The sequence below is a fragment of the Cyphomyrmex costatus genome, unplaced genomic scaffold (genome assembly GCF_001594065.2).
Source record: "Cyphomyrmex costatus isolate MS0001 unplaced genomic scaffold, Ccosl1.0 scaffold527, whole genome shotgun sequence".
Taxonomy (NCBI): Eukaryota; Metazoa; Arthropoda; class Insecta; order Hymenoptera; family Formicidae; genus Cyphomyrmex; species Cyphomyrmex costatus.
In genome coordinates this window covers 33,189-46,826 of record NW_017279499.1, presented here as the reverse complement: position 1 = coordinate 46,826, position 13,638 = coordinate 33,189, and the positions used below count along the sequence as shown (strand labels likewise).

Genomic DNA, 13,638 nt, shown 5'->3' with positions numbered 1-13,638 from the left:
AAAAGTAACGAAAAGTTATTTTTCAAGTAACGGTAACTGTAACGAGTTACTTTTAAAAAGCGATAACTGTAACTGTAACTAGTTACATTTTTTACTCGGTAACGAGTAACTGTAACTAGTTATTTTTAAAAAGTAACTTTCCATTCCCTGCTGATGACCTTATAAAATTAGTAAAAAAATATGAAAAAAAGATAGAGAAAATTAATAATCAGATATGGATGAAAGATATTAATGATGATGATGATGTCATCACATTGAAGCGTTGAAATCAAAACTATTTCAAATTGTATTTTTAAAGTATTAATACCTATTTTATATATATATCAAACTTAATCATATGTATTCATTAGTATTAATACCTATTAAAACTAAACCTAAAACTAAACTTACCTGTTTTAATACCTATTTTATATATATATATACATATATATATCAAACTTAATCATATGTATTCATTAGTATTTATTTATATATCTTAGAATTTAAGCTTAAAAATTTATCAAATTGATATCATTTTCAGTTTCTTTACTTATGTATTATAAATAAATAAATGTGTATTTATAAAAAGAATAACTACCCCGAGTTGAAATTAATAACCTTTAAATCCTGTAAATGATTGTCTTCATCAATGCTTCCTGTTCTGCATATCTCATTCTGTTAAATCATTTAATTTCATCCTTTACCTTCGTTTATTCTTATTAATTTTACTAAAAATATTTATTATTAGTACATCTCAGTTTTCCTTCCATCCTTATTCGTGCGGCATCATATAACGCACTGCGACAGCGTTATCGCGGCAGCCTCACCGCGTGCGACAGCGGTATCGCGATAGTTAAATATGTAAAACACGGGGCTATTTAAATTATTAAATTATTAATATATATATATGAAATAATTTTATTATTAATTGTAAAAAAAAGAGAAGATAATAAACAAAAATAAATAAATAAATATTTTATTATTATTGCTACATAAAATGAAAAATCTTTTGAGATGCATAAGAAGAAGATGACATGAAAGAGTGACGGTGAGTATACATGGTAAGTATATACGATAGTATAGCGTGGCGGCGGCGGCGACGGACCGCGCCCGGAGGGACCGCGCCCGACGGACCTCGCGGTGGGGGAGGACCGCGCCCGACGGACCTCGCGGCGGGGTAGGACCGCGCGCGTTAGTTTACCGCGTCTGGAGGACCCTGGCAGCCATTGACCCCGCGGTGACAACGCGGACCCCGCGCGAATGCGTCAGCACCCTGTGATGTCATTTTCCTCCCCGTCATCCCTTACGGCGTCATTCTCCTCCTCCCGTGACGTCATACCCCTCGACGTCATCCCTTCCCCTTCCGTGACGTCATACCCCTCTCACTCTGTGACGTCATCCCCTGGCATCACCACAGAGTTCCTAAACGTATTATAATTTATACCCCTCGCGTTCTTAAACACATTACAATTTATGTTGGTAAACCTGGTTCATAAATCAAGTGCTTACGGAAAATAGAACAAACTTGGCCTAGAATCCTCCCATCTATACTACTTGCGCGCAACGCGAAAGTTCGATCCGGCGAACCAAGGGTATCAATAATGTATCAAAACATAATATATTTAAGGGCTCTCGAAATCTTTTTCAATTTCTTAATTGTTTACAGTTACAAAATAAGAATTAGAGTATTATATCAATAAAAATTGTCAATAAAAATTGATCAACAGCTTTTTTTTAATCCAAAATACGCTATTTTGATCAATTCTGTTAAAATTTCAAAGAAAAATATTTATATTTGGCTAAGATATGGCGAGTTGAACACAAAAATCTATTGAAATTTTTTAATTAAAAAAATTACGTTTTTTGTTTATAACTTGAAAACAAAAAACATTACAAATTTGATTTAAAGACAAAAAAGATGCGCTATGAAATTTTCTACAAGAATCAATCGTTAAAATTGAAATTAGAGAGATGTCCAAAATTAGCCCCGCGGACAATACTTATTCCGCGAAATCCACGCGTATCCCTTTATAGAATTCAGCCCCTCAATTGTGCGAAAACGCCACTCTTAAGTCTTTAATAAAATATAATAACTTAATTTAATTTATTTAAAAGTATAACATATATTTTATTTGCATTTATTTATTAATAAAATAACATAATAATATAACATTATTTAATAATTAACATTTATTACATAACTTTCATAACACATAACATTTATAACATAACATTTATAACATTTATATACATTCATTTAATAATATAACATATATATACATTCATTTTATTTACAGATATATTACGGATATATTAATAATCGATCCAGTATCCATTATTGTCAATGACCTAGTGCAGGTGTAATGACGGCGGCGAGCGATGACGAGGAGAGAGTTGGCTACAACACACAAACACTCCGTATTTAATTATTCTCTCTCTCTAGCTAGCTAGCTAGCTCTCTCTCGATATTTATCATTACCTGTGTAAGAAAAACAGTTCACAAAGTATATTTTCTTATTGGCAAGTATATCAAAGCGATACTTTTTCAAATGTGATATATTAACAACTTATCTGATGCATCAAAGGCTTCACTTCCTTTCAATTAAGCTTGGGAATATTTCGGAAATTTCACCGATCAAAACTCAATCAAAATTGAGGTTACTCAAAACTGAGGTTATCTATCAAAACTAAGGTTACATCGGCCGGCTGTCAAAACTTAATTCAAAAACCCTATGTTGCGTATAATTATTAAGTTTCCCGCGAATGTTCCTACATTACTTCGAGCGTTCGCATGTATCCGTAGATTATTAAGTTACTAGTTTCGAGTATGTTCCGCAGCGCCACATTCTAGTGTATTTTCTTTGCGTTCGTTACCTAGCCTTACGTTTTTCCGTTAAGAAGCGTGATTCCCGCGCAAGTCAGTCTCTCACGCAGCTTCATAGTGGCAATAGTATTGCAATAAAGAGCATTTTTATACATCAAGTGTTTTTTGCATTTATTTTCGTGCGTGCGATCCACGTATCGAAATCAAGATATAATTAGCGTACACATACGCACGTGACGCAGTTTCACAAGGGGAAATATCAAAGGTTTCCCCAACATTTTGGTCCTTCGAGCCGGATGTCTCTCGAACATTACGAGAGTCGTTACTATTGCCGCATTGGACATTATTGCATACTTCGTATTGAGGCACAATTCCACGAAGTAAAAAAGCACATAAGCCGAGTTGTATACTCGGAAGCGTGAGTAATCGTGGTCGTCGAAACAGTCAGTTTTCTCTAGCCATTGAGAAGCTGAAATAAAGCATTTGAGGAACTAAGGCACCACGCATCGACATATTGGGCAAGCAGTACAAGGCACAGCAGCCATATTGTGCAGCATCGCAGCCATCTTGGACATTGTCGCCAGTTGAATTGTTACACAAGGACAAGGTTACCTGTCAGCAACCAGGAAAGAACGTCGACAAGGCGCGTTCACAACCACAATCGGCATCAATCATCGAGTCATCGTCTGGCGAAGCTCATTTTTCACATGATTAAGTAACACATACACAACGATTCATATATTGTCTTTCTTATCATTTGTCATTTACACGTAAGTTTGCATTTATTATTCGTCATAACGAATCAAAATGAGTTTAACGGAAAACGAAGCGAAAATTAGGCGAAGAACTATAAAGGCTTCTGCCACACGATTGCGTAGTTATGTAGAATCTCCGCAAGCCGAGCATGCAACAAAGTTTGAATTGATTGAACGTAAGAAAAAGTTAGCGGACTTATTTCAGCAATTCGATGAAGTCCAATCATCCATTGAATGTTTTGATTCGAGCCTTGATGATCCAAACACAACCGCGGCACATGCTGAAGAGCGTGCTCGGTTTGAGGAAGCATACTTTCACCTCATGGCGATTTATGAACGACGTATCAGTCAGCTTGAACATGCGGATATTAACTTTCAATTTGCTAATAATAATAATTTTAATCAAGCTGCACCACGAAACAACACAGAGTCACAAATTAAGTTACCAAGAATTCAATTACCTACATTTTCGGGTGCTTATGAAGATTGGTGCACGTTTCATGATTCGTTCGATAATCTTATACATAATAATGCGAGTCTATCAGCAATACAAAAATTTCATTATTTACGTTCGTCATTAAAGGACAAGGCTGCTGAGGTTATTAAGGCCTTTGACATTACAGTTGATAATTATACTGAAGCTTGGAAGTTGCTTAATGAGCGTTTTGATAATAAGAAGCGTATAGTTCAAACACATGTTAGGGCAATGTTTGAGATAACTCCAATTCATAAGGAAAATTATACCGCCTTGCGGAATTTGCTTGATAACGTACTTAAACATTTCAGAGCTCTTAAGGCCCTTCAAAGGCCGGTAGAATCTTGGGACGACATGATGGTCCATTTGGTAGTGGCCAAGCTTGATTCTTCTACAGTTAAAGAGTGGCAGACAAGTCGTGTGGACAACGCAATACCTACTTTCAAGGAACTTACTGATTTTTTAGCACAGAGATGTGAGGCTTTGGAAGCTACCTTTAACAAGTCATTAACATTACGATCAAATTGTGAATCTCCGAACAGTTCTCGAGAGGCCAAGAATCCTAGTTCACATGTAAGCACATCGAATCAGGTTTGTGTTCATTGCAAAAATAATCATTTCATATTTCAATGTGAGGCATTCCGCAAATTACCTGTTGAAAAACGTTTTGAAGTCGTAAAAAATTCACATTTATGCATTAATTGTTTGAAAGCTAAGGGACATCAAGCAAAGGATTGTATGTCTAGTTCTTGTCGAAAATGTGGAAAGTCACATAATACGTTATTACATTTTGAGTCTAAGGCTAACACAACAAATATTGAAAATCAATCTTCTAACGATTCTTCCAAAACAACTAATGTGTCATTGTCAGAGTCTACATCGCCAGTAGTTACTCAATGCACTCAAGTCAATGCATCTAAGATTTTTCTTTCTATCGCTATAGTTACTGTGTACGATGATCAAGGACAGCCTCATGGCTACAGAGCCTTGTTGGACAGCGGTTCGCAATTAAATTTTATTACACAAAACTTAGCGAGCAAGTTGGGGCTTAACTGTCGTGCAATAAACATGTCGATTTGTGGAGTCGCGGAAGGAACATTTGGATCAAAGGAAATAACTAATGTTAGTTTTCGATCGCGAATCAATAAGTATACGAATAATCTTGAATGCGTAGTCCTTCCTAAAATCACGCAAAACTTACCACAAGAATTTTGTCCAATGTCTGAGTTTAAGCTTCCAACAAATATTGTTCTTGCAGATCCTAATTTTAATATTCCTAGTGAGGTCGACTTACTCATAGGGGCTCAGATGTTTTGGCAGCTCATTTGCATAGGTCAAATTAAGGCGTGCAGGGCGCATCCCACGCTACAAAAAACTAAACTTGGTTGGGTGGTTTCCGGTTCTACATACGGACACTCGAACAGCATGGCAGTTGCATCCTGTCATATTACTTCAATTAATAATTTAGAAAAATGTCTGTCCAGATTCTGGGAGGTCGAACATGATGTCGCTTCCGAATGTAAAGTTCAATACACTTCTGAAGGGCAAAGATGTGAAACACAATTTCAAGAAAATGTTTCTCGCGATCCTGAAGGTCGTTTCATAGTCAAATTGCCCATTAACGATGATAAAATGCAACAGTTAGGCGAGTCTTATGAAATTGCAAAGCGTCGTTTCCTCAAATTAGAAAGGCGTTTATCTTTTCAACCGGAAGTATATTCACAATATAAAAAATTCATGCAAGAGTATATTGATTTGAATCACATGCGCGAGATAAAATTGTCTACAAATCAAGAAGTAGCTTATTACTTGCCACATCATCCAGTGTTTAAAGAAAGTAGTACGACGACAAAATTAAGAGTAGTATTTGATGCTTCATGCAAAAGTGCATCGGGATTGTCATTGAATGATGCATTATTGGTTGGTCCGACTATTCAGGAGGATCTATTTTCACACTTAGTGCGTTTCCGCACATTTCGATATGCAATGACTGCAGATATAACTAAAATGTATAGGCAAATTTTGGTGGATGAATCTCAACGACATTTGCAGCGTATTTTTTGGCGCAATGCTCCTCAAGATGAGCTGAGAATTTTCGAACTCTTAACTCTTACATATGGCACTGCTCCAGCCTCATTTCTCGCTATTAGGACTATACGAAAGCTTGCAGAAGACGAAATAAATTCATTTCCTGTCGGTTCAAAGACAATATTACGTGATTTCTATGTAGATGATTTGCTCACAGGCGCATCTACTCTCCAAGAGGCATTGGAAATAAAAACACAAACTATCGAATTGTTAAAAAGGGGAGGTTTTGAGCTGAGAAAATGGTCATCCAATAGTTCATCGCTTCGAGATGCACAGGGAACTCATAAGAAAAGGTTCATTTTGGCTGGGGATCATGGTAATGAAACCAGAGCACTCGGCGTAATTTGGAATTGTGAATCAGATATTTTCAAATTCGAAAGCATTGGATAACATTCATTGTTAAAAGAGCCTACCAAACGCAGTATATTGTCTAGAATAGCATTAATATTTGATCCTTTAGGATTACTAGGACCATCTATCGTAATTGCTAAAATCATAATGCAAGAGTTATGGCGCGCTAAAGTTGATTGGGATGAGTCAATATCCCACGAATTACATACACGTTGGAAGGAATATGAGCATAAATTACAGAGTCTTGGTAGTATTGAAATTTCACGCAAGGTTATCACATCTGATGATGTACAAGTCAGGGAAATTCATGGTTTTTCAGATGCAAGCCAACAAGCATATGGTGCATGTATTTATCTTCGATCCATTTCTAGTGATGGTAGCATTGAGGTTCAGTTATTGTGTTCCAAATTGGAAGGATAGGCAATCTATTAATAGGCAATCTCCCGCAAATTCAGTCCATGCTTGGTCGACAGGATGTCATATGTTTACAAGAAACTTTACTCAAGTAAGATTCGATATTCAATTTTTCCAGTTATGTACAGCTGCGAGGAAATATCACAAGAGCTGGTGATAGAGGTGTGGCGATGCTTATTCGGAGCAGCTTGCGTTTTGACCCTATTGATCTGTTCGCCTTTTCCCACCCATCATGGGAAATCCAGGGAGCCACATTTATAATTGGAGATTCTTCCACCTTGGCAATCTTTAATATTTATAAACATTGTAGTATGGCCACCCCTACTCAGGTCTATAGAGCGCTCTTTAACTTTAGCTCGTCTTTCAATTACGTCTTAATAGTGGGAGATATGAACACTCATCATCCTCTCTGGTATTGTGATCAGACAGACGCGCCGGGATGCGTTTTGTGTGAAGAAATGGACAGAAGCGACTTCCTGGTTTTGAACGAGGATGCGCCTACTCTTATTCAACCCCCGGGCCGACGAAAGTCTATTATCAACTTGACTATTGCCTCTCCTGAGTTGGCTTTAATTGCACTCTCACTGAGGAAGACCCCATGGGTAGCGATTACTATCCGGTTTACATCACTATCGGTGGTATAATACAGAACTCTAAGCATTTTCTTTACAAAATTAAATTAAATAAACAACAGCTTATCGATCTGACTAGCACATTAAGGCGGGATCTCATGGGGCTCAGGTCCCCCGGTTTTTGTTTATCTCCGATAGAAAGATATGAACATTTTAATAACCATGTTGTAGAAGGAGAGTACTTACCACCGAATCAAAGAATGCCGAGAAATGCTGAGGCCAAAAGACGTAAGACTCCCCCTCCTTGGTGGAACAGAAAGTGCGAGGAGGCTGTTATGGAGCGCAGGGCCGCATCGAGAGCTTTCAGGAAGTGTATGACGGTTGAAAATCTCGCTAGATTTAAAGAGGTGGAAAAGGAATGCCGTAAGACCTTGAAAAAAATCAAGCATAGGGAATGGAGGAGACTTGTTGCTTCATTTGACGGGAAAACTCCCGTCCCTAAGGTATGGTTAAGGCACTATAAAGGGGAGTATTCCTATCCGCCATTTTTGTGCCAAACAGTGCCACTACAGCGAGTGAACAGCAATGCTGATTGAATGTCCGAACAACAATTCGCCGCATTTAATCCAAAAAGTATGTATTTTTCCAATTAAAAAAACATTCATACAAACACGGAAATAATTAATTTCTGTGTCAGAATAGAAATTTGTTCTTTTTATCTGCAAATATTTATGTCTCAGAAAGATAACCTTCAAGACGTTATTTTCTTGTTGCAGAAACAAATCATATAAGGGCATATAATTCGCATTTAAAAAAATGCCTGGCTGTGCCGCAGTTAATTCTAGTAATCGGGTTGATAAGGGCTACAGGCTCTTCTCGTTCCCGAAGGGTAAACGTGGAGATAAATGGGTTGACAATATGCGACGAGATAAGTGGACACCGACCACTTCTTCGCAATTGTGTGAGGTAAGTATCTCTCTCAAAATAAGGATATAATTTTTTTATCATATCACCCAATGGCCTAATACTCAACGCTAATAATATTTTTTTGTTTGTTTCAAGGTACATTTTGAAGATTCCCAATTCGAAGCTCACCGCATTGATGGCTGGAGAAAACTTAAACCGAATGCAGTCCCAACGCTTTTCGATGTGCCCAACCCCCCGCCACGAATCAACCCACCTAAACGAAAATCACTGTACAAGGTTATTTTCGACATAAATTAACCACATTTTTTTAACCTATCACTGTCGAGATTAATATTTTTCGCTCCTTTCAGAATCGTGACGAAAACGCAACGCCTGCTCAAGTAACAATAGTTAATAGTTTTGACCGATCGGTGCTTCAAGAATTGGTAATTTTTCAAACCGCAATACTATGTATTAATGAAAGAAGATTGAATTGCACTATCCAGAATCTTAATCGTCTGAGTTTTTCTATTGCAGAATTCAGTTTAACCAAGAAAAAGCTACTGAGGAGTGTGACAAGCCATTTGAAATAACGCAACAGCTGGAACGAGTCTTCGATCTGCACACACCCGTAACAGATGCAACGGAAACACGAGAATGTGAGGTAAATGGAGAATCTTTTTCTTTTTCTGGTAGTGTTGAAAAACAAAAACACTGTAAAACACGTCATTACAGATTTTTCTTTTTTTTTTACATATAAATTTTTGCTTTGTTTTTTTTGTACTGCTAAAATAATTGTCAGCTCTCTAAACATAATGTTTGTTTCTATCGCTATATTACAGGCGGAGGAGTTCGCTTGAGTAACACAACATTTGCAGGAACAGGTCACTTTTTTAAACAACAAAAATTGCGACTTGGAGCTACGATTAAATGCAGCACAAGAGAACTTTCAACATTTACAACAGCAAACCAGCTTATACGAATCAGTGGCTGCGGAAAACAGAGCATTGCGGGAGCAGATACACGAAATGGAAAGAATACGTAAATCATTTTTGTCTGACGCTCAAATGCAAATGCTACAAAAAGGTCGTATGTCCGCCTGGCCAAATGAAGCTATTATTAAGGGTTTAAAATTTAGATTTGTTCTTTCCAATCACGGTTATCAATACATTCGTAATACAGGCTATCCTTTACCTTCATATTCTACGATTATGCGTAGAATTCAAGATTACAAAATTGATTTTGGAATTTTCGACGATGTTATCCAGCTGCTAAAATTCAAAGTCGAAGCAATGGATTCAACAGATAAATATTGCATTTTATCATATGATAAAATGCAAATTAGTAAACAACACGATTATGATAAAAATGTTGGAAAATTTGTTGGTCATGAAACTTTGGATAATTGCAGTGATAACTTCGAGAAAAACTATTTGTTGTAGTAGTACGAGGGATAAAAAATCACTGGAAGCAAGTTGTTGCGTGTCACATATTGCGGTCAAAAACCATTGACTTTCAACTTTTGAAAAATTTTATGCTGAGTTGTATAACAGTTGAGCCATGCGGTTTGTATGTCGTAACACTATCTTCAGACATAGATAGTAGGAACAGAGCCTTATGGACATCGTTAAACCTCCATGCGTCGAGATTCGAAATTAAATATCAATTTATATGTAATAATTATCCAGTGTATGCTATTCCAGATACGGTCATATTTTAAAAAATCTAAAATCATCTATGTTAAGACAACATATTTATTTACCCGAAGCATACGTGGAGTTGGAAAAGCTTCCTACAAACATAGTTAATGGAGCAACATTAAACAGTTGTGGCAATATGAAATTTCTAATTGCATGGAAAAGCGGCTATTATACCATCTTCGAGCGGAGGATATCGAGCCTACTGTAGGGTTGCCATCTGTAAAATCACTAACCTAGGACAGTAAGCTCTAAATCCCCGGATTTTACAGCTAAAACCCTGACATTTTATGTTAATATTAATTTTTTTATAATAAATTTTGATTATTAGTTAATTAATTTAATATAATATTTAACATTTTTATACCTAAAACTTTTACAAATAAAACGAAAATTTAAATAATTATGAAATATATTTATTATTAATTTTGTTTTTTATAACAATATTAAACTGAAATTTATAATAAATATTATTTCTCTCTAAATTAACAGAAATAAATATCCATTTTTGTAACAAAAATAAGTCATCTTAAACTTAAAAAAAAAAACGACATCTTCAATATTGTTAACTAAAATTAAAAAATTTAATTGTTTTCGTTTTGAGACTTGTATTTTTCAACTGTTCCTATTACTTTCAAAATATCTTTTTTGCCAAGAAGAAATTTGTAGAAATCGACACAACTTACATCTTTAAAATTATATTTTATTTTAATTAGTGACGAGACAGTGTGTAATCCCAACAAATTTCGTTCTTTTGTCCATTGTTGTACAATTAGTGAATATACTTTCTACGTTTGCATTATGAGTTGGTATGCAGAAAAAATATTGTGCTATCTTCAATAATTCAGTGCATGTATGAGCATTCGGAGTTTTAAAAAATTTAAGCCAAAGTTCATTTGTGGTTAAATGCTTGTCTTCCTCATTAAGGTTTCGACTAAAGATTTTCAAATTTATCCATTCGTCTATTAATTTTGTGTCATCAATTTCGATGTTTCTGTCTTGTAAAAATGAAACAGTGTTTAAAACGGCGGTCCATTTGGTATTTTCAGATATATTAGATAAAAACATCCATCAAAATTTTCAAATTCATTCAATGGTTTCACCAAGTTTTCTATGTAGGCTTTCATTTCTCTGTAAAATGTCATACATTTGTAGCTAAGTTTGGGCAATTGTTATAAAAAACTATATAAAATCCGGACTGCTACGAAAAACCCGCCCAGACGGGTTTAAAACTAGGACAAATCCGGGGAAATCCGGACGGATGGCAACCCTATACTGGCACATTCGATACATATGCACTGACACGGTTCTAGTGCTGCCCTGACACGGTGCTGCCCTGACACGGTGCTGCCCTGACACGGTGTTGCCCTGACACGGTGTTGCCCTGATAGGGTGCTGCCCTGACACGGTACTGCCCTGACACGGTGTTGCTCTGATAGGGTGCTGCCCTGACACGGAGCGAATGCAGAACTACACTAATTAATAATTCAATTAATAATTTAATTTTTAATTAATAATAATAATAATAATTTAATTTTTTTGTTTTTAATTAACTTCCGGCCTTTTTTCTTTTATTAAACATAACATATCTTCATCATCACTACTACTACTTGTTTCTAATAATTTATCTATAATAAATAATAGTCTTTCTTTATCCATTTTGTAATTTTTTGCTGCCTAAATAGTTTTATTTGTCCGTACACCAAACTGCACTGACAAAAATGTCAGTGCAATATTTCTTGCACTCGTTCGGTTCATTCGGTTCGTCCGAATACAAATTCAGCACTACACTAGGTCAGTTTTCATTTGCCGAATACGATAATCTAAGCGCATTGATACGGTGAGCACATTCCGAATGCGTGACACCAAAAAAGTTCGCACTCAGTGCGCACTGGTGCGCACTAGTGTAGTCTGTCGAATTCGCCATACGACATTCGATAAAATGAACGTTGGCGTAGCCGTTAGATTTTTCTCCGCGGAAACATCAAGTGCAATAAAAACGGCTGTTCAGATTGGCATATTGCCTTGCGAAGCTTTAACGGTTGCTCAATTTATTACTACTGTAAATAAATGGTTTTCTCGTATAACATCTAAAGTCAGGAAAGCATCAATTACATCGTGGAATTGTGATCGGAATTATATTTTTCTTTACATGATTATTGATTTATTTAAACACTGCATTTTCGATAAGGGTTGGAAACCACTTAATTACGGTTTACTTATGAGAATAGAATTTTATTCTCTTCAGCATTTACAAAGCCAAGAAGGGGACTTAGTTTACAAAATTACTATACCACACATCCATCCATACCTTCACCGTATACAAAAATAAATAACTACTCACGCATCCCTAACTTTAACTCTAACTCTGTTCACAGCCGTAACATCACAGTTCGCTCTTCGCTTTTATCTCATACAAACTAAACAGACAAACTATTATTATATTATATAATTACACAACGAACAAAATGCTTCTCCTCACACTCCCACACTACACCTAAACTAGAGATGTGCGATCTCGATCCGATCTTTTAAAAGATCGATCTTTTTGCAAAAAAAGATCGATTTTTTAATCGATTCGTCAGTATCCGATTTTAAGATAGATCGATTCATTTAATAAGAGATCGATCGTTCTTCGAAGCGGGCGAATTCGAAAATTCAAGATATATTTTGATATATTTTTTATTTCTGTTGTTCACTGAATGTTAAACAAAGGATAAAATAATATTTGGATACACTTAGATGATGTTTCTTAATGCCGTTAGCAGCCCTGTCTTGTAGTTGATTGGAGCTCGTGGCGCTCATACCCTGTCCGTGCTAGTCCGTGCCGTCCGTGGTACTAGGTGTGTGTTCCAAAATTGACTGTCAGTACTGAAAACCTATAGTGCTCGTGATATAAATTATAGATTTTCAGTACTGGCAGTCAATTTTGGAACACACCCTAGTTGTCATAGTCATAATTTTTGAATGGCATAACGGCGCGTGCTGATATTTCTGATGTTTCTATTCACAAAGGTAAACCATTTCTTATATTTATTTATTTCGTATATTTTATTTATATTATATTTCGTAAATTTTCATATAATAATTTTTCATATAATAATTGTGTTTTTGTTGCACTATTAAACAAATATGGTTTATAATATATATAATAAAAAATACTTAATATTTTCTTTTTGAACTCTATTATTTTATTGAAAATAAGTGTTTCATGTCGTGTTCCAAAGAATTTAAAGTTATAATATCATTATTGTGCTTACACTGTCTACATTTACAGTTACCGGTTAACATTAATCGGGTTTAATAATATCCGTAGTTACAACTAGCAATTACATATTACTGACAAAATGTATAAATAAATGCTAGTTAAATTTTAATTTATACCAATTGACACTGACAGTTGTCATCAAATTGAATTTATATACGACATTTTACCGAATCTTATATGTTAGCAATTTATTTATGTCATAACTACAGTACAAAATATTATTATAGATTAATTAATTAAACCTAAATTTTTATTTTAAATTAAAATTATTTTACTCGGAGGCAAATCAGATTTATGTTTAAATTTTTT

General features: G+C 35.4%; 2 protein-coding genes across 2 annotated transcripts; both read left to right on the top strand.

Annotated features, from left to right (window-relative positions):
• The first annotated feature begins 3,610 nt into the window (after nt 1-3,610).
• LOC108778911 (uncharacterized) lies at nt 3,611-7,147 on the top strand. The gene is made up of 3 exons (XM_018546236.1): nt 3,611-6,437; nt 6,582-6,818; nt 7,005-7,147. The coding sequence occupies exons 1-3, from the start codon at nt 3,611-3,613 to the stop codon at nt 7,145-7,147; spliced, it is 3,207 nt and encodes a 1,068-aa protein (XP_018401738.1).
• A 1,127-nt stretch (nt 7,148-8,274) lies between these two features.
• LOC108778910 (uncharacterized) lies at nt 8,275-9,806 on the top strand. Its single transcript, XM_018546235.1, has 5 exons — nt 8,275-8,424; nt 8,521-8,661; nt 8,736-8,810; nt 8,909-9,028; nt 9,243-9,806. The coding sequence occupies exons 1-5, from the start codon at nt 8,275-8,277 to the stop codon at nt 9,804-9,806; spliced, it is 1,050 nt and encodes a 349-aa protein (XP_018401737.1).
• The last annotated feature ends 3,832 nt before the right edge of the window (nt 9,807-13,638 follow it).

What these genes read in the sequence shown, in the direction of transcription:
- LOC108778911 (XM_018546236.1), top strand. Translation starts at nt 3,611, where the DNA reads ATGAGTTTAACGGAAAACGAAGCGAAAATTAGGCGAAGAACTATAAAG. An exon ending in CATTTTGGCTGGGGATCATG is followed by an intron (nt 6,438 to 6,581) that starts GTAATGAAACCA and finishes TTGATCCTTTAG; the next exon opens with GATTACTAGGACCATCTATC. An exon ending in CCAACAAGCATATGGTGCAT is followed by an intron (nt 6,819 to 7,004) that starts GTATTTATCTTC and finishes CAATTTTTCCAG; the next exon opens with TTATGTACAGCTGCGAGGAA.
- LOC108778910 (XM_018546235.1), top strand. Translation starts at nt 8,275, where the DNA reads ATGCCTGGCTGTGCCGCAGTTAATTCTAGTAATCGGGTTGATAAGGGC. An exon ending in GATCGGTGCTTCAAGAATTG is followed by an intron (nt 8,811 to 8,908) that starts GTAATTTTTCAA and finishes TGCAGAATTCAG; the next exon opens with TTTAACCAAGAAAAAGCTAC. An exon ending in CGGAAACACGAGAATGTGAG is followed by an intron (nt 9,029 to 9,242) that starts GTAAATGGAGAA and finishes CAACATTTGCAG; the next exon opens with GAACAGGTCACTTTTTTAAA.